Here is a 23,292-nt window from a genome sequence, read left to right as displayed (position 1 = left end):
GAAAAGTGGCCAAGTCTTGTTATAGGAAACATTCATTCATGTCATCACCCATGATCATTCATTATTGTTAATATTTATTGAGTACTGTGTGCCAAGCAATGGGCCAAATGCTTTACATACATTATTTCCTTTATTCCTCACAAAACCTCTATGAGGTAATATCATTACACCTGTTTTATAAGTGAGAAATTTGTGTTTCAGAGCGGTTGGGTGCTGGACCACACTCTCACATGCACACACACTCTCGCATGCTCACACACATTCATACATGCACATACACTCTCACATGCTCATACACATTCATATACATGCACACACATGCTCACACAGGCTTTCATACACACACATGTTCACACACATTCATACATGCACACACATGCACACTCATTCATACATGCACACACGTGCCCAGACTTTCATACACACATACATGCGTGCACACATTCATACATGCACACACTCTCACATGCTCACACACATTCATACATGCACACTCATGCTCACACATATACATGCACACACACTCACATGCTCACATTCATACATGCACACACGCTCTCACATGCTCACATTCATACATGCACACACGTTCTCACATGCTCACATTCATACATGCACATACTCATGCTCACACACAGTCATATATGCACACACACTCTCACATGCTCACACACGTTCATACATGCACACACACATGCTTACACACTCATACATGCATACACTCTCACATGCAAACATTCTCACATTCTTGCACACACATACTAAAATGAACAAACTCGCCACAAGATTAAAAATTATGGCTCAGGAGTCATGCAGCTAAAGGCTACAAGATTCCTAACCTTCCCAATTGCTCCTATAAATAATGTTACTATTGCAAAACCTAAATTTGTGTTTGAAGTTCACACATGAACAGTCTCACCTGTGTGCACACACACATTTTCTTGTTCCTGCCCCTACCTCCAAAGTGGAGGTAGAAAAAATTCACTGTTGTCTCAGAAAGTTAGATCTTGGCAAATAAATATTTGCTTACATAAGTCAAGCACTGCATTTCCCCCTGGCTGCTGAGCCTGTTCTCACACACACAGGGAAGTCAGCTGCAGGGCAGGATGCCATTTCATAGGTGAACATGTCACATGGAATTAGACCACTTTTTCCCAGGTCCTGCTGAACCTGCACCTAGTGAAAAAAAAAAACTACTATGTCTGCTGCAATACACTGATACCTTGATTAGTGAATTACTGAAGAACTCATGTGTAAGAAATGGGAGAGTCCACTCATTTGTTTTCATTTATTAAAAAATACCCTTATTCTGTGAAGCAGAATTACCTGTATCTGCAGCTGCATGACAAAAATGCCTCAATATAAAGCTCCCCCCAACCCCCACCCCCCGCCCACTGGCTATTTTAAGATAAGTTGGCAATAAATTTAGGCTGAGTTAGAATGTAAATATGAAATAGACTGGTTCCTCAGATGTGAGGCATAGATAGGCACATTACATACTTTGGTAGCATAGAGGAAGGTACCAGGTATGATGCAATGGCAAGGGAGATTTTCTGGAGGAATGATGCCTGGCCAGTCTAACAGAGGTGTTAAGATCCTAAGCACTAGTTCTACTGCCAGCAAGCCATGTGGTTTGGGGCTAGTTTCTTAACTTCCCTAAACACCAGCTGGTTCACTTGCAATGAGGGTGATAATATTTGCTCACAGTTTTGTATTCCTTGGCTTTCAGGAAATTGCACGATCCTCTTTCCTTTCCACTACCTTCTCCTTTCCCTTTCTCTGTCATTTGTACTTTCTAACGTGGGGCTCCTCAAGTCTCACACCTTGGGCTTCTCTATTTCCACATGCTATGCTCCCTTGGTTCAAACCTTGCCTGCAGTCACATCTCTACCCACTCCACCTCAATCTTGCCTCCGTTTCAATCGCATGCTGGACATTTCCACGTAGACACTCTGCCAAGGCATTTGAAATTCAACAAGTGTAAAGCTGAATATGGATAGTTCTTTTAAATAGGGCCGCTAATCTCACAAACTCCAAACTTCTGAGTCCTCTTCAACATCTTTTTCCCCACTGTTCCTTATCTAATCAGTTGCCAAATTCTGTGGCTTATTACTTTGAAACTTGTTTGGTCAGAGCAGGAATGGAAATTCAAAAGTCTATAATAATTGTGTCAGGAGTTTTACAGAGCAACAGGACTGGAACTCCTTAATATAGATTTATTAATTTTAAAACTAAAAGACATTTTTGTTCTCTAAACACCTGGACTGTTGTAATTAGCTAAATTGGATCTTTGCTTACACAGCCATTCCCATTCCAGCATCTTAGATGCCAATTCCAAATTACCCAGGTGCTTCCTCCTTACAAGTGTCAACCGTCCTTTAATGCTTCTGAATGGTGTAAAAGGCACAGGCCTTGCCTTTAAGGCTCTCTCAAATCTCTTTCCAGCCTCTCTTACCCTCTTGTTCCATTGCCTCAATTCAGTTCTCCATACTCTCCCTAAACTAAACTCCTTACTATTCCTGGAATCAACAGGACTGACCCCAAACCTTTGTTCGTATCTCATCTCTTTTCCTATTTTTGCCCTATTGCATTGACACTTGTCATATTTAGTTGAATCACTGGGCCTTTAGCCTTCCCCGCCCCAATTATCACACTCCCTTCTTTCCTTTCTGAAGCCCCATACCACTTTGGTTGTGATATTTGTATAGCATTTATCATGGAAAACCTCCCTACTAGATTGTAGATTCTCAAACACAAGTATTGACACTTAGTGGGTTTCTGTGTACTAGGGAAGTTTATTAAACAGTATTTGATTTAGTCATTGTATGGTTCCTGGGATAAGAGTAACAACCGTGGTCCCTTGCTCTGTCAAAATCATAAACCTATTTTCTTTGTATTTTGACCTAATTACATAAGCTTGTTTTGGATTGGAAGGTCTATAGAGACTATTTTAGTGCCAAATGCTATTTAATCAATGCAGAAATAAGCCCTTGAGAGGTGCAGTGACTCAGGTGAGGACACACTGATAGTTTCTGGTAGATAAGTATGAAGCCTTGGAACTACTGCTCATATCATAAGCCCCTGGGTTCCCAAATCACACCCCCAAGTACCTAATTCATCATCCTCTGCATACAAGAAATTTTTGCTCATTCCAATAAAAAGAATGTAGTATGGCAGGACAGGAGAAGTATAGGTTTTGGAATCAAACTAGGTTTAGATTCTGACCTGGTCGCTAGTTAGTGAATGGGCTTTGGTAAACAGCCTCTCAGCCTGTTTCCTTGTCTGCAAAATATGGATAGTTATCTTCACTTCATGAAGTTGTGTTGGTGAAATGGTATAATGTGTATAAAGCAACTGGAACACAACAAATGAGGCCATTTATTTAAAATAATCTTTAGTAAGTTATAAATTCACATATTTGCTTTTTTCTGAGGAATGCTTAGATTTTATCATAGATCTCTTTTCTAAATTGAGTAAATACATAGTGGATTTCTTTGTTTCCTTCCCCTCAGAATGTTGAAATTTGGCTGATTGTAACTATTACTTAAGACTCTATCCAGTAATTGTTCGTAAAATTTCTTTTCTTTTTTTTTTTTTTTTTTTTTTTTTGAGACGGAGTTTTGCTCTCGTCCCCCAGGCTGGAGTGCAATGGTGCGATCTTGGCTCACTGCAACCTCCGCCTCCCAGGTTCAAGTGATTCTCCCGCCTCAGCCTCCCAAGTAGCTGGGATTACAGGCACCTGCCACCACGCCCAGCCAATTTTTGTATTTTTAGTAGAGACGGGGTTTCACCATGTTGGCCAGGCTAGTCTGGAACTCCTGACCTCAGGTGATCCTCCTGCCTTGGCCTCCTAAAGTGCTGAGATTACAGGTGTGAGCCACCACGCCCGGCCAAAATTTCCTACCTTGCCTTTCACACCAATTCTGTGAGCCCAAGCAGGAATGAAGATTACCTATCTCTAATGGTAGGACAGAAGGGAGTGGTGGTTAAGGTTACTGGAGATTATTGGGGGAATAAATGAAGACCTCATGCCACTTCTAAACACTGCCAGGACCTAACATACCTTGTGTTTTTATATTCAATATGGGAGTAAAAGTTAGATATTTTAACATCAAACACTAGATGGTTTTAAAAGCCCCCCACCATAACTTCTAAACTCCACAATGTTCGAATATTGTTAGGTTTCAATGAAATCCTACAGTAGTCCCTTGCTTGGAATCACTGTAGGATTGGCTCCAGCCATGGGCAACACAAGGTTTGGTTCTATACAGTAGGTATGGCTCAAAGAAAATGCTATGATTGAAAAATTGTTGTTTTCCTCCTCAAAAAGCTCATACCAACCAGTAAAGAGCTATCAGAAAACCTTCAGGAAAGAATATCATGATAGGATATAACAAATACCCCCACAGCTGGTCCATAGACCAAAGTATAATTCCAAGTAGGGAATTTCACTTAACAAGGTAAGGCATTTAAGGGAAAAGGAATCTAGGCTAGGACTCTGCTAGCCAGACCCAGATAAATTATTACAGGGAAGCATGTTCTTGAGGCTATTCTCTATAAAGAAGGGCAACCCATCTTGCCATCTATATCCTTTCTGTTTTTGACAGGGGTGGTCCTAAGCTGGATAGATCTTTACTCTGACCAGTACCATATAGGTCTGTGGTTCTCAAACCTGGCGGCACAGTGTGGCACTTTAAGTAATCCTGATACCCAGTCCCATCCCCAAAGATGCTGATTTAATTTGTCTAAGGTGCAGTTTGGGCCTCTGGATTGGAACCAACCCATATGCCCATCAATGATAGACTGGATAAAGAAAATGTGGCACATATACACCATAGAATACTACACAGCCATAAAAAAGGATGAGTTCATGTCCTATGCAGGGACATGGATGAAGCTGGAAACCATCAACCTCAGCAAACTAACATAAGACCAGAAAACCAAACACTGCATGTTCTTACTCATAAGTGGGAGTTGAACAATGAGAATACACGGACACAGGGAGGGGAACATCACACACGGGGCCCTGTCGGAGGGTGGGGGTTAGGGGAGGGATAGCATTAGGAGAAATACCTAATGTAGATGTTGGGTTGATGGGTGCAGCAAACCACCATGGCACGTGTATACCTATGTAACAAACCTGCATGTTCTGCACATGTATTCCAGAACTTAAAGTATATATATTTATATATGTATAAATATATATGAATATATAAATATAAATATATATATAAGCTCCCCACGTGATTCTAATGTGTGGCCAGTCTTGCAAACCTCAGGCTATTTATTCTAAAGGATTTGTAACAAGTCTTCCTCTTAAAATCCACCCCACCACCATTCAGCGTTTTGGGGTCTGTTTGTTTTTGTTGTTATCCCACCCCACACCGCCCCGAGGCGCGCGCGCGCGCGCACACACACACACACACATACACACACACACTTACACTGGTGAATTTCTCTCTACAGTCAGTCTGGAGTAATCCCAAAGTGGTGTCTTTGGTAAATAAGGAGAACCCGGGTGAAGAAAATGACTCCCACCCGAACAAGGCATGAACAATGTTCACTCCCTACTGTGTTACTCAACCTGTTTCCCCAGGTCTCTGTTTTCACATTAGAGAGTGTTCTAGGAGATAACGCCCTTCCTCCTTAGTTACTTCCCCTCCTTCCCTAGTTATTTCCCCACCCTCGTGCTGGCCTTTGACAGACCTCCCAGTAGAGGGCCCAAGACGCGGGTAGGGCACCGCGTCTCAGCACCTGAGTCTCAGCCCCCGAACTCCACCGCACCTGCAGGTCCGCTTGGCAGCACTCAAGCGCGGGGATGCTCCGCTTAGACGAACTCACGTTCGGGCAGCAAGGCCTGCGATACTTGAGCACCCCTCCCCCTCTCCCGTTTACACCCCGTTTGTGTTTACGTAGCGAGGAGATATTTAGGTTTCTAGAAGGCAGGTCATCGCAGGCCCCACCCAGCAGTGGAGAGAGTGAGTCCCTGAGGGGGTTGCCAGCGAGCTCCTCCTCCTTCCCCTCCCCACTCTCCCCGAGTCTAGGGCCCACAGGGGCGTATGACGCCGGAGCCCTCTGACCGCACCTCTGACCACAACAAACCCCTACGCCACCCGTCTTGTTTGTCCTACCCTTGGTGACGCAGAGCCCCAGCCCAGACCCCGCCCAAAGCACTCATTTAACTGGTATTGCGGAGCCACGTGGCTTCTGCTTACTGCAACTCGCTCCGGCCGTTGGGCGTAGCTGCGACTCGGCGGAGTCCCGGCGGCGCGTCCTTGTTCTAACCCGGCGCGCCATGACCGTCGCGCGGCCGAGGGTGCCCGCGGCGCTGCCCCTTCTCGGGGAACTGCCCCGGCTGCTGCTGCTGGTGCTGTTGTGCCTGCCGGCCGTGTGGGGTGAGTAGGGGCCCGGCGGCCGGGGAAGCCCCTGGGCTGGGTGGGAGGTCCAAGTCGGTCTCTGAGACACGCACAGGGGCCGGCGACTTGGCAGGTGGGGAGCTCGGCCCGCGGTCGTGGTTCCCGCCGTCCTGTGCCTTTAAGGCTCTCGCCGCTCACCAGCATTTGGGGCTCCTGCTGTGTCGGCCCCCAGCTGACTTGGCTTTAGAGGTCGGCGTGGAGGGTTAAAGAGGCCCCGGCTGGGTTTGCGGAGCAGCCAAGCCTGGCAAAATCGAAAGGGAGGGCTCAAAGAGAGTGTATCCTTAACCCCCAAAAAGCTGGTCTAAAAGGATGGGAGGCCAGACCGCTGACCGCTCCCCACTCTCGACAGAGTCCAGCCGTGTGGAGCACACGATGCTGCAAACTTGCATGTCATCTCTTTCAGGTGTGGCATTTCAAGGGGGCTTGTGTCTTGAAAACAGCAACTGTGAGGACACTTGATAGTCATTTCCTTCAGTTCTGCTTTTGTCTCCCTAGGTGACTGTGGCCTTCCCCCAGAGGTACCTAATGCCCAGCCAGCTTTGGAAGGCCGTACAAGTTTTCCCGAGGATACCGTAATAACGTACAAATGTGAAGAAAGCTTTGTGAAAATTCCTGGCGAGAAGGACTCAGTGATCTGCCTTAAGGGCAGTCAATGGTCAGATATTGAAGAGTTCTGCAATCGTAAGTTCTTCATCTTTTTAGAAAAGTTCTGGGAATGGAATGTATCTTAAATTTATTTTTATATACCTTTGGAGTGACTAGTAATTGATAGTTCTCTAGCGTTACTAAACCCCAGGGTATACCCTGTTGGCACTTCACACTCCAGCTAATTGAAGACATTTACCACCCTGAGTAGGTCCTGCTGCTTCATTAAGAGTTTTTCTTCCTAACACTGTACCTCTTGAACGAACTAGTAGAGAAAATAAACAATAGGTATTGTTTAGGGAGTAAACATATAAAATATATTTGGCAATTGCCTTGAGACACATAACGTAAATGATCTGTTTTCTTAAGTATTTTATAAAGTAGGACTTACCAAATACAACTCTGTGGTGGCATTTTTAAAAGCTCTCAATATTTACTTCAAAATCTGTTATACTTGTACATATTTATAGGGTACATGTGATATTCTGGCACATGCATAAACTGTGTCATGATCAATCAGGGTAATTGGATAGCCAGTACCTCATGTTTGTGTGGAGAATATTCCAAATCTTCTCTTCTTGCTACTTTGAAAAAATATATGTATATATATAAATTGGGATATATATATATAGGGAGAGATATATATATAATTGGGATATATATATAAGGAGATATATAATTGGGATATATATATATAAGGAGATATATATATAGGGAGATATATATATATAGGGAGAGAGATATATATAGGGAGAGAGAGATGTATAAACTGGGATATAGACAGGTAGATAGGTTGATTGTTAAAAATGAATAAGAGGCCCAGTGAACAGTTGTTTGGGGGCTAACACAGTAACCGTGTTTGATACTGATACCTAGTAGAATTAAAAGAAATGAAGATTTCTTGTTTTAGGTGAATATACATACAGTCATCCACACCTTATGTGCCCTTTGGTTTCATAAAATATATATTGGCATTATCTTGGAGGAAAAAAATCTGTTACTTACATAGCCCTGTATTAGCTTTGAGATATATGAGTAGAGATAAAGAGACCCGATAACCTGACTTTGAACAACTTAAATCAATAGATGCTATGGTAAATACAGAAATTGACACAAATACCTTTAGAAGCCATGAGTGAAATAGGCTTTAACTTTTTATTTTTATCCACAATAGAGGCAGTAGGATGAAGTACATAGTCTTTGCACATGTATCATGTTTTAACTCTTCCCCATGTTATTACTTTATCCAATCCTCCAAACAACCTCATGAGGTAAGTTGGGGCTCTTACACTCTTTTTATGGCGGAGGAGACAGACCCCAGTAGTTTAATAACTTCCTCAAGAGCAGCAGCTTTTACGCCAAAACCAAGGTGTAAACTTGGGTCTTCTGACTACAAATCCAATGATGACCCTTCCACTTGACCATGCCTCTCTAGATTCACATTTGTGGGCAATCTGTTTACAGATGTAAATCCTTTATGTATACAATTTGTGGGCAATCTGTTTACAGGTGTAAATACTTTATGTATACAATTGACTCATCCTTGCCCCCAGGGCTTGTGGGAATTAAATGAGTTTGTACGTAAATAAATATTAGCTGCTATTATTGTGCAGGACATTAGTCCAGGGGTCTGGAAATACCCTATTCCTGTACTGTATGGTGCTGTGTAGTTCTTTAGGGCAGGGTAAGGAAACCAACATTTATTGAATGCCAGAACTGGGCCAGGCAACTTAAATTTTTTTTTTTTTAAGTGGGGATAGTGATATGTGTGTACCAACTCTACTTCCTAAGCCTCTAGTAACTAGGAAACAAAGTATACACGTGAATACATTTGCTACATTGCAAGTGCCATGATGATATTAATATAGTTAAGTACTAAATATGCGCAAAGCAGTAAAGAAAGGGGGTTATTAGGGTCCAGATAATTAAGTATAGATTATAAAACAAAAATTGATACTACATTTTTTGTTGCTGCTTTTGTTAATACTTTTAGGTAGCTGCGAGGTGCCAACCAGGCTAAATTCTGCATCCCTCAAACAGCCTTATATCACTCAGAATTATTTTCCAGTCGGTACTGTTGTGGAATATGAGTGCCGTCCAGGTTACAGAAGAGAACCTTCTCTATCAACAAAACTAACTTGCCTTCAGAATTTAAAATGGTCCACAGCAGTCGAATTTTGTAAAAGTAAGTAAAATTTTTTAAAGTATTTTCAACCATCTGGTGTTTGGGGGAAATAGTATCCCTTCCTTCATTCATGCTAGAACTCTATGTGTATATATTATTATATAGGATGTTTCTTGATAGGACCATGAGTGTCAATTTATTTTGAATTAGACTAAATATTTATGTGGTAGGAATACTTATTCATTCAAAAATTTCACATTTAATTAGTTTGAGGTTACCTAAAATAAAACAAGTATATATTCTAAATTCGTTGCTTTTTCAAAACTTATTATAAAGAGAAATTAGAATTAAAGAAGTCTAAGGGTCAGGCATGGTGGCTCATACCTGTAATCCCAGCACTTTGGGAGACGGAGGCAGGTGGACCACTTGAGGTCAGGAGATTGAGAGTAGCCTGGCCAACATGATGAAACCCTGACTCTACTAAAAATACAAAAACTAGCTGGGTGTGGTGGCGCATGCCTGTAATCCCAGCTTCTTGGAAGGCTGAGGCAGGAGAATCCCTTGAACCTGGGAGGCAGAGGTTGCAGTGAGCTGAGATTATGTCACCGCACTCCAGCCTGGGCAACAGAGCAAAACTCCATCTCAAAAAAGAAAAAAAAGTCTAAGGATAAGAAATATCAATGGTTCAGATGATGAATTTACATATATGTGCTTGATAATTTTTTCAAAATTTTTTCCCGAGCTTTATTGAGGTATAATCGACAAATATTATTTTAGGTGTACAACATGATGTTTTGATATATGTGCACATTGTGAAATGATTAACACAGTCAAGCTAATGAACATATTTACCACCTCACATAGTTACCTTCTTTGTGTGTATGCCTGATAATTTAATTTTAAAGAATCAATTTGTATTCTATTCTAGAGAAATCATGCCCTAATCCGGGAGAAATACGAAATGGTCAGATTGATGTACCAGATGGCATATTATTTGGTGCAACCATCTCCTTCTCATGTAACACAGGGTAAGTTTGGGCATACTAAAACCCTGTATTTAGGAAATGAGAAAACAAATTAGGACTTAAGGTGAGATTGTTAGTTTCATGACTGGTATTCACAGCTAGTAGCAACTAAAACAATCCCTCTCCTCAAAGACCCTTCATCATGAGCTCATCACAGTTAAATTTAGTAAAATGGGGGCAAGAAAGGAAGATTTCTTATACCACCAAAATTCTCTAAATTCTGATTTCAGTAAATATGTGATTCAATATAAAATTTTAAATGTGATTAATAAAAATATTCGAGATGATGATACTTGCAGAAATAATTCTTCAAATGTTAAATACTAAACCAATCTTTAGTTGACCTAAATAATGAATTTGCATGAGTTTTTCTATATGCAAACAAGCTGTTACAAAACAGCATGAGTTAAAGACATTCCTAGTGTGAAAGTATTCTAAGTTCTTTGATAAGTTCTCTGTATAGGGAGAAGGAACTCATTCATTGAGTACCATCAATGTCTCAGACACTGTTGAAAACTTTACATTTATTTTCTCATTTCATATCTGTAAATTAAATAATTCTATTTTACTCTGTGTGTGTCCCTATTCTTTATAAAGTAAAAATATCAGTATCACTTGTCTCCTATACGAAACACAGATATTGGTTAGGTCATGAACACAAAATCTGGGAAGTACTTTGAACCCTTTAAATATAAGTACATTCTATTATTCTGTGAAGCCCATATTTAGAACTCAGAGGTATAAAATGTTCAATCATCTATGTCATTTAAAAATGTTTAAAACACTTATGCTTTCTAACATATTCCCCATGCAAATAAAAAATGTACATGTCTTATCTGTTTTTACTCTTTGGATGTCATGTTTTTAAACTTAATTTTTCTTTTCCTTTAAACTACTGTGTGGACTTTTATCAACTACTGTTTTATATTCACCTAATTGTGTAGTAAATATTTTAAGATAATAACCTGGAGAATTTGAGGAAAGTCAAATATGTGTGAATGTAACAAACTCTTTTTTCTTCCCCTGTTGCTTTAGGTACAAATTATTTGGCTCGACTTCTAGTTTTTGTCTTATTTCAGGCAGCTCTGTCCAGTGGAGTGACCCGTTGCCAGAGTGCAGAGGTAAGAGTTAAAAAATCTAAGCACTCAGATTGTGAGGCTGAGTACTCAATGATAAATTAATTTCTGCCCCTTAAGAATTAGCACAGTGTGTATTTGTAGCAAACCCACCTTTCAATATATGAGTGCTTTGCTAATTTTAAGACCTTTTCTAGTGATGTTCCTTCATTTAGCAGCTGTGAAGATAAACCAGCAAGTTTTCTGAGTCCCAATTCCCAAATTATAGAATGAGGATTAAAAACAAACTTAGATTTGTATTGCACTTGGTCATTTATTGTCTAACCATTACTTCTAAAGTCAAGTATGATAGGTGAAAGATTTCCGCCCCACAATTTTATGTAAGAAAATAGTGTCAATCAGAGGGTCTGTAAGACTTGACCCCATATCCTAAAACAAGTGGCAATGGAAGGCGTTTAACCCAGGTCTCTTATTTCAAACCCAGCATTTTTCTAAAATCCAGTGTTGCCTACATGCTGCTTCTTAGGATTAAAACAATTAACCGAGATAATTATCTAGCGGGGTTTTAAGGTGTGATATATTCTTATCATTAGAGAGATAAGCTTATACCGTCAAGAAGAAATACTGTGTCTGTATTTGAGAATCTTCTCAAAGAAAGATATGGTGCAGAAATAATATTATAAATGGATATATATCCAGTCAAATTTATGTCAATTAGAGACACATGTCTCTTGGAAATTGAGAGGAATAAAATACATGCAACATTTTAAAATGTAGGCTTGCTTTCTTTCCATCCTTCTCTCTCTCCACACACAATGTGCCCTCCTGCAAATGACTTCTGAAGGCCCTGTTGTCAAAATTATTGATAAGTTAAAGTTTTTGTATGTTACTAGGGGAAGAAAACTAGAGTAGATTTAGTGTAATTTATCAAGCATTTATCGATTGACACTCTGGTAGGCAACGTGTAGGGTCAACTGACACGAAGACAAATAAAATGAAGCCGTGCCATTAAGGAGCCTGTCCCTGCCACACCCACCATGTGCCCTTCTTTTTGAGATGTCATACTACTACCATTTTTTCTCATTGTAGTTGTTTTTAAATTTTTCATCATTGCTACCCAGTAGCACCTTTCCCATTTTCATTGTCCAGTAAGAGACATTGTAAATGATAGTAAATTAAAGATAGAAAACAAGGAAAAGCTGGGCCATATCTTTTGTTTGACCCAGGCAACATGTCACAAAGTTCAGACAAACAGTCTCCCATCTGAAGCCAGTATTTTCACAAGCACCTGCTGTGTCATGAATTTGACAGAAATGCAAACCCACTTTATCTTCCTGCTTGCACATCTAGGCCACAGCCTTGCTTCCCTATCTGGTGTCTTGAACTCCATGCTGAATATTCTGATGTTCATGTTTTCCTCCTTGACTCTTCTATCCTCTCTGTGACTCAGCAACCACTGACATCTGCATCCTGTAGGAAAGAGCCCCTGTTCTTAAGCAATCCCAGTGCCTTCAAATATCCCTATAAGGCCTTACTTCTTTCAGGATCATTTTGATTTTCCACATAACTTGTTTTGACCATACCAAAAAGATTGAATGGAAAGTGAATTCTTAAACAATGTACTGCTTCACCTCAAGTATGTAGCCCTAGACTATAAACACATGAGGTTGCTTCAGTGTCCATGCGTGAATATGGATACGAAGAAGGAAAGAACAGTGGACACATTCACTAATTGTCTATAGTTATACAGAAAACAGAGGTGCTGCTAGTTTACCTCTGAATAGAGCCTCACTGTCAGAGGACCTGTTTGCTTATCTCTCTGCCAATGTTTTCTTTTTCAAAATTTTAGTTGACTGATGGTATCTGCTAACCTAGAATCAATCCCTGCTATATAATGACTATCATGCCAGACCCTTCTCTTTATCTTAACTCCCCACATCTCATCCCTAAATCATTGTGCTTTACCTCCTCAATCTGTTTTTCAAACTTGTGTTTTGCTCTCCATCTCTATATTTCTAGCATAGTTTATTATTCCTCCTGTGGACTATTGCAGTTAGGGCCACCCCTAACATTTTCAGGGCCCAGGCAAGAATATAAATGGAGGTCGCTGGCCTAAGACCCACCTTGTTTCAAATAGCCCTTCCTCTTCCCACACTGTATGGGTTCTCTGGTGCACATAAGCGGACAACTCAGCCTACATACCCAAGTCATGTCCACCACATCCACCATAACTTGTATCCACCCTCTATTGTCTGTTGGGTTAGAGGTGAGTATATCAGCAGGATAGACCACCCTCAAGAACATGGACCAGTGGGAGGGACCCTCTCAGGCCCTGGAAGGGGTGTTGGCACAGGGAATTCTGGGTGCTAGTTCCTGGAGCATGTTCTGGAATGGAGGAGAAGTCGTAGGACAGGCTGTCATTGAGTATATGCTATCAGCCTACAAACATCCCACCAACAGGGGAGAAATGCATCCAGAGGAGGGCCAGAGCACAGCCTTTTAAAATGTGGGGTTTGAAGCAGCAATCTTAGTTGCCTGAGTTCAAGAGTGACACTGATAGCAATGGCCTCCTGCCTCCATTCTTTCACTCTATTAATGTTTCATCCATATTTTACCCAGAGCGATCTGAAACACAGATGTGACTTAGACATCTATTTCCTCCTTAGAGCTTATTCATATCTCCTATCACTTAAAAAGCCCAAATTCCTTAGTATAGTGTACAAGGCAGCCATGGTCTACCTACTGCTTGACACTCAGGTCTTGCCTTCATGTTTTATGCCTTATACATGCAAACTGCTGTGGTTTCCATGTACCTCTTTTTCTTCTTTTTTTTAAATTGAGACAGGGTCTCACTCTGTTGCCCAGGCTGAAGTGCAGTGGTGCGATCACAGCTCACTGCAGCCTCAACCTCCTTGGCCCAAGTGATCCTCCCACCTCAGCCTCCCTTGTAGCTGGGACTATAGGTGCACACCACCATGCCCAGCTAATTTATGTATTTTTTGCATAGACAGGGCTTCCTCCTGTTGTCCAGGCTGGTCTCGAACTCCTGGGCTCAAGCAGTCTGCCCGCCTCAGCCTCCCAAAGTTCTGGGATTACAGGTGTGAACCACCATGCCCCGCTGCCCCTTCTTTACTTAGCTATATTTTCCTTACTAAGAGTTAGTTCCCTAGTCCATCAGAAAGATTCCCAGGCTGGCTACTTCGGGATGACCTTTGCATTTTTTATTGAAATCATTTCTGAATCTTTTTTCCCACTAGCTTTTAAGACATAGGAACTATATCTTGTTCAGCTTTGCACTTCCAATTATAAAAAAATGCCTGGCGTGTGTTAGGCACTCAGAAAATGTTTGAACTGAACCAATGGTGTGTGTGTCTCTGCACACTCTAAGTTAGTGTAAATCAGAACAGCTTGTTGTTGCTGCTTGTTTTGATCCAAGACCGAAGAGTGATTGATAAATGTGCTAAGTATTTTCTGTGTTCTTAAGTGTGTTTGGTGTAACATAATTTGGCATACACACATATTAAATTGCCTTCATTCTTAAAAAAAAAAAAGGACAACAACATCATGCCTTTAGATTATGTGGAACCATTGAATTTTTTCTCAGGGTAACTGCCAGGGAGTGGTCCCTTTTTACAGTATAACTAAAAAAACCTCTGCTTGTATTTATTTTGTAAGTTCAGCTGCTCAGTAAGATTGTTTTGAGTGAAGTCTCTGTGAGTCCATATGTGCTAAAAATTTTTACTCTAGAAGTCAAAATGTAATCCTGACATTTAAGATCTCTGCTGTATCCAAAATGATCTGTACTTAACTCTTAAACATGCTGCTTGAATTTTCAACTCCTTGCATTTGCTAGCGTTTCCCTCTTAGAGTGAAGAGCAACGCTTTCTCCGCTGTTCTCTCTCAAAAGCATGGTACATATTAGGTTTAAACTCAAGTTCTACTTCCCTGCCCAAGTCTTCTCTGACTACACTGCTTTCATCTCTAAAATCCTGCAGCATTCACTTTTCCTAGCACCGTTTTGATATGCACACATCTTACTATAATTTTTCTTTTACATACATGTTCTGAATCTTATTATTTCTATGAATTGGTCTCAAGGTTAGCATTTGTCTTCTACACCATTTGCATTCAAAGCTCCCACATACTACCAATTACTTAATAGGCATTTATAAGCATCTCTTGTTGGTAATGCTGAATTTAGAAAAATGATATTTTGATTTCTTTAAAATATAATCTTTAACATGTTTTGATCTTATTTGTAAAAATACTTTACTAGTTTTATTTATTTAAAAGATGTTGGAATTGTTTTTTAAGAAATTCATTGTCCAGCACCACCACAAATTGACAATGGAATAATTCAAGGGGAACGTGACCATTATGGATATAGACAGTCTGTAACGTATGCATGTAATAAAGGATTCACCATGATTGGAGAGCACTCTATTTATTGTACTGTGAATAACGATGAAGGAGAGTGGAGTGGCCCACCACCTGAATGCAGAGGTAATCACTTTGGATAGTTATATTTTTGCTTTATTCTTACCCTCAGGTCTATATGTGGGTTGCAGACATTCAATGAACCCCCTAAGAAAAAAATGTAAAATGTTTACATATACATATTTGTATTTTTCTGTGGGACACAATTTTTCTACAGCTTCTCAGAAGGGTCTATGGCTTGTATACACACACACACACATACACACACATATTATGATGTATATATATAAAATAGGCCTCATATTTTTGGCAAATTTGCTTACATTTGCTGTTTTATACCATGTTGCTTTCAGTAAGTTAATATAGGTACTTTGTTTATACAAAGAGATATAAAGTGGTTTATTGGAGGGAGAATCTTAGATTGAAGGCTCTAGATAGTGATCATACCTGTTGCAACAACTGGGAAACTCTTGCCATCTGTTGACTTCACTGAATTAACATTCAATTCTTTTCTGCCTCCAGAATTTCTATTATTATCCATTCTCCTTCATCCTTCTAGACGTTTTTCTTTCAATGTCTTTTTATACCCAGAAGGTACTCTCAGAATCCTTCGAACTGCTTTTTAAATATATTTTAAAAGAAATATTTAGAAGATCAGTGAAGCTGGACTAAACATTGCCTAGTATCAATAGGTGGCGTTTAAGTAGTGGTGAATACCAACATGACTCAAGCATTTGTGTATTTACTTTTATAATTATAATTGAAATTTTATTAGTATGAATTTTAAAAATTCCTTATTAAAATAGATTTTTATTATAAGTATTATACATAGACATAATGACATAATATTAAAGCCAGGGAGATGAGTACAAAATGGGAAGTGAAAGTCTCTTCTCTATCACTAGTCCTACTCGGAGAGGTAACAATTTTTTACAAATTCTTTTGTTTTATTCTAGAATATAAATAAACATACAAATATTTTTTATTTATTCTATCAATGGTGTGGGTATTCATTTATCTAACCAGTCCTCTATTGATGGCAATTTAGGTTTTTTGTTCTAGTTTGGTTTTTTTTATGAACTATTATTACAAATGATGCTATAATATTCTTGTACATCTGTCACTGCACATGTATGCAAGTACATTTGTACAATAAATTCCTTGTAGTATAATTATTTATAACAAAGGTATGTGAATTACATTTTTCATACCCGTTAGTAGCACTGCTTTTTAAAAGACTGTACCAATTTAGTCTCCCACTGATACAACATCATTGTGGTGTTTGCACCTTTAATGATAATGATTGTTAGGGAGATTTGACAATGTAAATGGTAAAAATTTTTATTATTTGAATTCATTTAATTATGAAGTTTAGTGTGTGTGCTTTTTAAATTTGGCCATTTGATCCAGTTCATATTTATTTTTCCGAGTTTTATTAAATGATCAGTTATTTAGAGCTTAAAAAACCATATGGAAGTACCCAAGTAGGTCATGGCAGGCTGATGCTTCCATTAAAACGACTATAAAATCTCAATAGATTACCAAAAAATTATATTTTTTAAGGCATAAGATACAGCTGTGGAAGCAACAAGTTCTGAACGAACTAAAATTCCTGGGGGCAGGTGGTGAAGACAACCCATCCTGATGTAAGGCAGTTTTCCCTAGGGACCTTTGCTGATTCTGAACCTGGACTAAGGATTCACCTTGACCCAGACAAAAGACCACTTCTAGGAAAGAGAAACCAGCAAAGCTTTAATGGTTATGGAGGGATAGGGTAATACACTGGAAATTGAGGCCCTCAAATGCAGAACCAATTTTTCCTAAAGGCCATTTGCAAATTTTGGGGCTGCATGTGAGGCTGGGAAGGTTGACCCAGAGCTTCTAAAGTACAAAATGAAATCTCTCAGAACCTGATGGTATTTGGATAGCATATACCCACCAGAGGAACAGGCTTTTATCTAGCATACCACAGGTCTCCCCTTTAGCACATCTGTGCTCATTTTGAAACTGTATAGGGAAGGACATTGGATGGCTGGGAGAACTCTGAAGGACAGACCTGGATCTCCTGCCATCTTCCAAAGATGAAACAACAAAAATCCGCCAGGCTTTCAGTCAGAAGCCCGGAAGGGCCACTCCCAAGGAACGGAGGCAAGAGCAGAAGTAGATGGAGTCTTACTGAAACTGAAACCCAGCTCAATTCCTAATAGGTTGAAGACATGATTACCTCAATGCAGTCTGCTTATCAGAAAGGCATATCATATCATCCGGATGTTTTATATACAATGTTTGGCATACAACAAAAGACTGTTAGATATGGAAGGAAGCAAGAAAATGTGACCAAATCAAGAGAAAACAAAACCAAATAAAGAATATCCAGATAATTGAGTTAGCAAATGAGAACCTTAAAATAACTGATTAACAAGTTTAAGATGATAAAAGAAAAGAGAACTTCAGTTGGAATCTGCAAAAATGGAGTAAAATGAATATTCTACAACTGGAAAATATCTGAAATTAAGAACACAATAGATAGGTTTAGCTATTCAGGCAGAGCAGGAAACAGTATTAGGAACTGAAAGATTGGTTAAAAATACCCAAACTGGTGCACAAAGAGAAAAAGGAATGTGAAATATAGATAAAAGTTTGAGACATTTGAGACATGTTAAACTGTGCTAACACGTTAGGAAAAAGAGAAAGTGAAACAAAAAGGAAGAGGGGAAGGAGGAGGAGGAGAAGAGAAATAGGAGCAGAAGAAATATTTAAAATGATACTTACTCAGAATTTTCCAAAACTGATAAAGTACATTAGCCAACAGATTCAAGAAGCTCTCTGACTCTAAGCTGAATAAAAATAAAACCACTTTAGCAAAAAATCTAACTCTAAGCTGAACAAAAATAAAACCACTCGTAGCAAAAACAAACAACAAAATCTTCAAAGAAGCAACAGTATAACTGATTACTGCTCAGCAAAAAATGATGCAAACCAAAAGACAATAAGAAGAAATCTTTAAAATACTGTAAGAAAATTACTGTTCACCTAGAATTTTATACCCAATTAATATATCATTCAAAACTGAATGCAAAATAGAGATGTATTCAGACAAAAACCAAGAAAACTTTGCACTAGCAGACCAAACATGCACAGAATGAGAAACTAAAGGAAATTCTTCAAGTAGAATGAAAATAATGCCAGGTAAAACATGAAAATACAAAAGGAAATGAACAGTGACAAGGATAAATGAATACTGAGTTTACAAACAGTGAATGTAATGTCCTGTGGGGTCTGAATTATACATAGAATACAAATGCACAATAACAATGCGAAAGGCAGAAAGAGGTAAATTCATTTAAAGGTTACACAGTTCTAGCAGTACTGAAAAGGTGGTAAAAGTGATAGTTTGCATAATTGACTTATAGTCTAATAAATATTGTGATCTCTAGGGTTGCTACAAATGAATGACAGAAGAATACATAAATCACAAGCTAATAAAAGAATAATAATGGATATTTAATCCAAAAGAGAACAAGAGAGAGAGAAGCAGAAAGGAACACAGAATAGATGGGAGAAATAGAAAACTAATAAGGTTGTTGATATAAACCCAAGTATGTCAGTAATTATGTTAAGTGCAATTTGACCAAGATTGTCAGACTTAAAAAGATTTTAAAAAGAACCTAGTTCTTTACTATTTACAAGAGACACAGTTTAATTACAAGAACACAGAATAGTTGAAAGTAAAGGATGGAAAAATATACCATGCAAATATTAACCCTTCAAAATAAGCTGACACAGTTACATTAATATCAATGTATATTTTAAGATGAAACAGTTCATAATGATAAGGAGGCCAACTCAACAGTAATATATCATAATCTGGAATCTATATGTACTTGATAAAATAGCTTCAATCTATATGTAGCAAAAATGGACAGAAAAAATAGACAAATACACACTCATAGTTAGAAAATTCCACACCTATCTCAATAGCTAATAGGACAAGCAACCAAAAATCAGTGAGACTAAAGATCTGAGCAACAATTAAACATATATACATATGAGACCATTGAATCTATTAGGACCGATGACGGGTATGTTTTTTCAAGTGCGCATGGGATATTTACCAAAATTGACCCTATGCTGGGCTCTAAGCTACAATACGTTGCCAAAGATTGAAGTTATTCAGAGCATACCTTCTAGCCACAGTGGAATTAAACTAGATGTCAGTAACGAAAAGATAACTAAAAAATTAACTTCTAGGAAATTTAAACTCTAAGGTAGTATATACATTCTCTGGATCAAAACTGAGAACTAACTTGATAGAACAAAGAATAATTTAGAATAGTTTCTATATAGGAGGGTCTTAAAATGAAAAGTTCATAAAAAAACTTTACTTATCTTAATAATGATTATCATTGTTTGAGTGCCTGCTAAATGCTGTTACCTGCTAGGCGTTTTACTCAATTTATCCCTTATAGCAGCCTGTGAGATAGGTTAGGAGGCAGAAAAAAATGACCGATACCATCTGAGTTCCTAGGGCATCCCGTGTGTGATGGGGCTGGCAACAGTCATCCTGGATGATGTAATCTCTTGCTTCAGGGACAGACACTGTGAAATAGCTTACTCAATTATTTCCCTTAATCCTTCCTCAATAATAATTACTCAATCTGTTCTGCTTTTATCCTCATTTTACAGATGAGGAAACTATAGCTTAGAAGGGTTAGGGACTTGCTAGAGCTCACTAATACGTGGTGAAATCAGGCTTCGGCACTACCCAATACTGCCTCAACAGGGGACTTTGTATAAGTGACCCAATGGCAGTTGGGCTCTGAAGACTGAAAAAGTTGCTCTGCTGTTAGATTTATGCTTTTCAGAATATGTTCTTAATGAAAGTGTCACCTGACTTGTTATCTAGTCTGAAATCTAAAGAGGAACTGGTGTATGGAAAGTTGGTAACCAGCACAAGAGAATTAAAAGGAGTTATTTTTACTCAGACTCAAGTATCACTTTAAACAAGACGTGAAACAAAACAAGTTCTCAGGCTCATTAAGGTTAAGTGATAGAAAAGGCTGTGACTGTCTCTGTTGGCTTAGTTGTTCTAGAACAACATCCTGTTGTTCTTTAGTATTAGCACAAAAGATAATTTGGGAGACAAAATAGAGATGTGCCACAGAATAAGATCACTAGTGACTCTTTGATTTGTTTATTTCACAAGAAGCAGCTTAAGCACCTCAGTATACTTTGGTATAAGTCTTCTTTAGTTACCCATAGGTATAATTTATATCAAAGCAAACGCAACTTAGAACTTCAGCTCCTTGAGAAATACTCAATAAGAGTTGGTTTCCTGAAAGTCATACCTAGGTGTTTGTGGGGAGAGAGAAAGGATAGCCACAGAGCAAGCAATGGCTAAGAATGTTAATGTGGCCAGCAATATTTAGCAAGGTTTCTCAACCTTTTCTTTCACAGGAAAATCTCTAACTTCCAAGGTCCCACCAACAGTTCAGAAACCTACCACAGTAAATGTTCCAACTACAGAAGTCTCACCAACTTCTCAGAAAACCACCACAAAAACCACCACACCAAATGCTCAAGGTACAGAGACTCCATCAGTTCTTCAAAAACACACCACAGAAAATGTTTCAGCTAAAAGAACCCCACCAACTCCTCAGAAACCCACCACAGTAAATGTCCTAGCTACAATAGTCACACCAACACCTCAGAAACCCACCACAATAAATGTTCCAGCTACAGGAGTCTCATCAACACCTCAAAGACACACCATAGTAAATGTTTCAGCTACAGGAACCCTACCAACTCTTCAGAAACCCACCAGAGCAAATGATTCAGCCACCAAATCCCCAGCAGCAGCTCAGACATCTTTCATATCAAAAACCCTATCTACAAAGACCCCTTCTGCAGCTCAGAATCCCATGATGACAAATGCTTCTGCTACACAGGCCACACTAACAGCCCAAAGATTCACCACAGCAAAAGTTGCATTTACGCAGAGTCCTCCAGCAGCACGTAAGTCCACTAATGTACATTCCCCAGTGACTAATGGTCTCAAGAGTACACAAAGATTCCCTTCTGCTCATATTACAGCAACACGGAGTACACCTGTTTCCAGGACAACCAAGCATTTTCATGAAACAACCCCAAATAAAGGAAGTGGAACCACTTCAGGTCAGTTGACACTGTTCAGGTTTACTGAGTATGGATCTAATGTGCTATGGTGGAAATATGAACTTGACCAAGATTGCAGGATTAAATAGTCTCTAATTTATTGTAGCCAGGGTTTTTCATACTAATACTTTTTACTTTATTTGGAAGCGGACTTGGATTGTACTAGGGCAAATCTTTAAAAAAAGAAACATTTACAATAATAGAGAAAAAGACTGTGGCCCCATTAAAAAAATGCTAAATTAAGATTGGTAAAAAAAAAAAAAAATTCTGTTTTCTGTAGTAGTTTTAGGGAGTCAACGAATTATTCAAGACCCCTTCAAAGAACCAAATATGTACTGTCCTTAAGGCTGAGTCCTGGGTCTGGTTCATTGATAGAGATCCATCCCTCAAAGCATGCTAAGGAATCTTCCCGGATTCCCTAGAGTTGCAGATCTGCTAAAGCATCTCAATAGTGTCGTCTAAGTAATTGAAAATACAGAGATCCTTTCAAATAGTTCGTATTATTACAAGGCTCTATAAATGATGGGTTCTCAGTGGCACCAAGTAATTGTGTTTTATCTATAGTTTTACCCATTATGACCGTATTTTCAAAATGATTTTATATATTTCATAATTGTTACCTTGAAGCCTATTTTGCCAGCACCTGGATATTTTTAAGAATTTAAACATTATGGATGTTATCATTAAAGTTCCCTTAAAACATTTCCCCAGCCCATTTTTCTCCCTCTAAGGCAATTACTGCCCTGAAACTGATGTGCTTACTTCCTGTCTGTTTTCATTCTTATACTCCATGTTTCCATAAGTAGTACATAATAATGTTTCATATTTTTAAAATAATTTACAGAAACTGTGTATGTTTCATTACCTTTTAGCACTCAGCATTGGTTTTGTGGCTTACATTGATTAATTTAGATTTACTATACTAATTTTAATTCTTTATGTGGTTTTTTTACTTCTTTACAATTTTATGACATCTCTTGGTCTAAAATTTCTAGGTTGAACACGTCCAGTTTTTAATAGGGCAAGGCAAAGAGAAATAAGCATCACTTATAAATTTGTTATAGAACTAACTTTATTGACATATTTCCTTCTGTAAAAAGTATAAGATAATTTAAGACATTTAAACTGAACCTGATGAGTCAATTATAATATATCAATATTTGGGATCAAATTTTACTCTTAGGTACAATTAATTTACTCTTTCAGGGCACAATATAAAATGCCATATTTAACTCTTTTTTTTTAATTGAAAAAAAAATTGTAGCCACCACTTACTGAGTATATACTATAGTGATATGTTCCGTTCACCTTCTATTTGATGCCACTCGTCTGTACCACAACCTTGCAAAGTATCTTCAGATTGATTTTATAGATGAGGAATTAGAGGCTTAGAG

The 23,292-nt window shown here is 38.8% G+C and overlaps 1 protein-coding gene across 17 annotated transcripts in view; it reads left to right on the top strand.

Moving 5' to 3' along the window:
- Positions 1 to 5,834: 5,834 nt before the first annotated feature.
- Positions 5,835 to 23,292, top strand: part of CD55 (CD55 molecule (Cromer blood group)) — a 39,218-nt gene continuing 21,760 nt past the window's right edge. For 5 of the 17 annotated variants that reach the window (XM_008976507.4, XM_063598756.1, XM_003822896.7 and 2 more), the window contains exons 1-8: positions 5,835 to 6,395; positions 6,912 to 7,097; positions 9,055 to 9,246; positions 10,115 to 10,214; positions 11,247 to 11,332; positions 15,602 to 15,790; positions 21,182 to 21,307; positions 21,818 to 21,898. In XM_008976507.4, coding sequence (XP_008974755.1) covers positions 6,296 to 6,395; positions 6,912 to 7,097; positions 9,055 to 9,246; positions 10,115 to 10,214; positions 11,247 to 11,332; positions 15,602 to 15,790; positions 21,182 to 21,307; positions 21,818 to 21,898 — 1,060 coding nt within the window. In that variant the 5' untranslated portion in view covers positions 5,835 to 6,295. Of the gene's footprint in view, positions 6,396 to 6,911; positions 7,098 to 9,054; positions 9,247 to 10,114; positions 10,215 to 11,246; positions 11,333 to 15,601; positions 15,791 to 21,181; positions 21,899 to 23,292 lie in introns of all 17 variants that reach the window. The other 12 variants (XR_010110524.1, XM_008976505.6, XM_055108675.2 and 9 more) reach the window with 5 other exon arrangements.

The sequence above is a fragment of the Pan paniscus genome, chromosome 1 (assembly GCF_029289425.2).
Source record: "Pan paniscus chromosome 1, NHGRI_mPanPan1-v2.0_pri, whole genome shotgun sequence".
In the NCBI taxonomy this organism is placed as follows: domain Eukaryota; kingdom Metazoa; phylum Chordata; class Mammalia; order Primates; family Hominidae; genus Pan; species Pan paniscus.
This window is presented reverse-complemented; position numbering and strand designations above follow the sequence as displayed.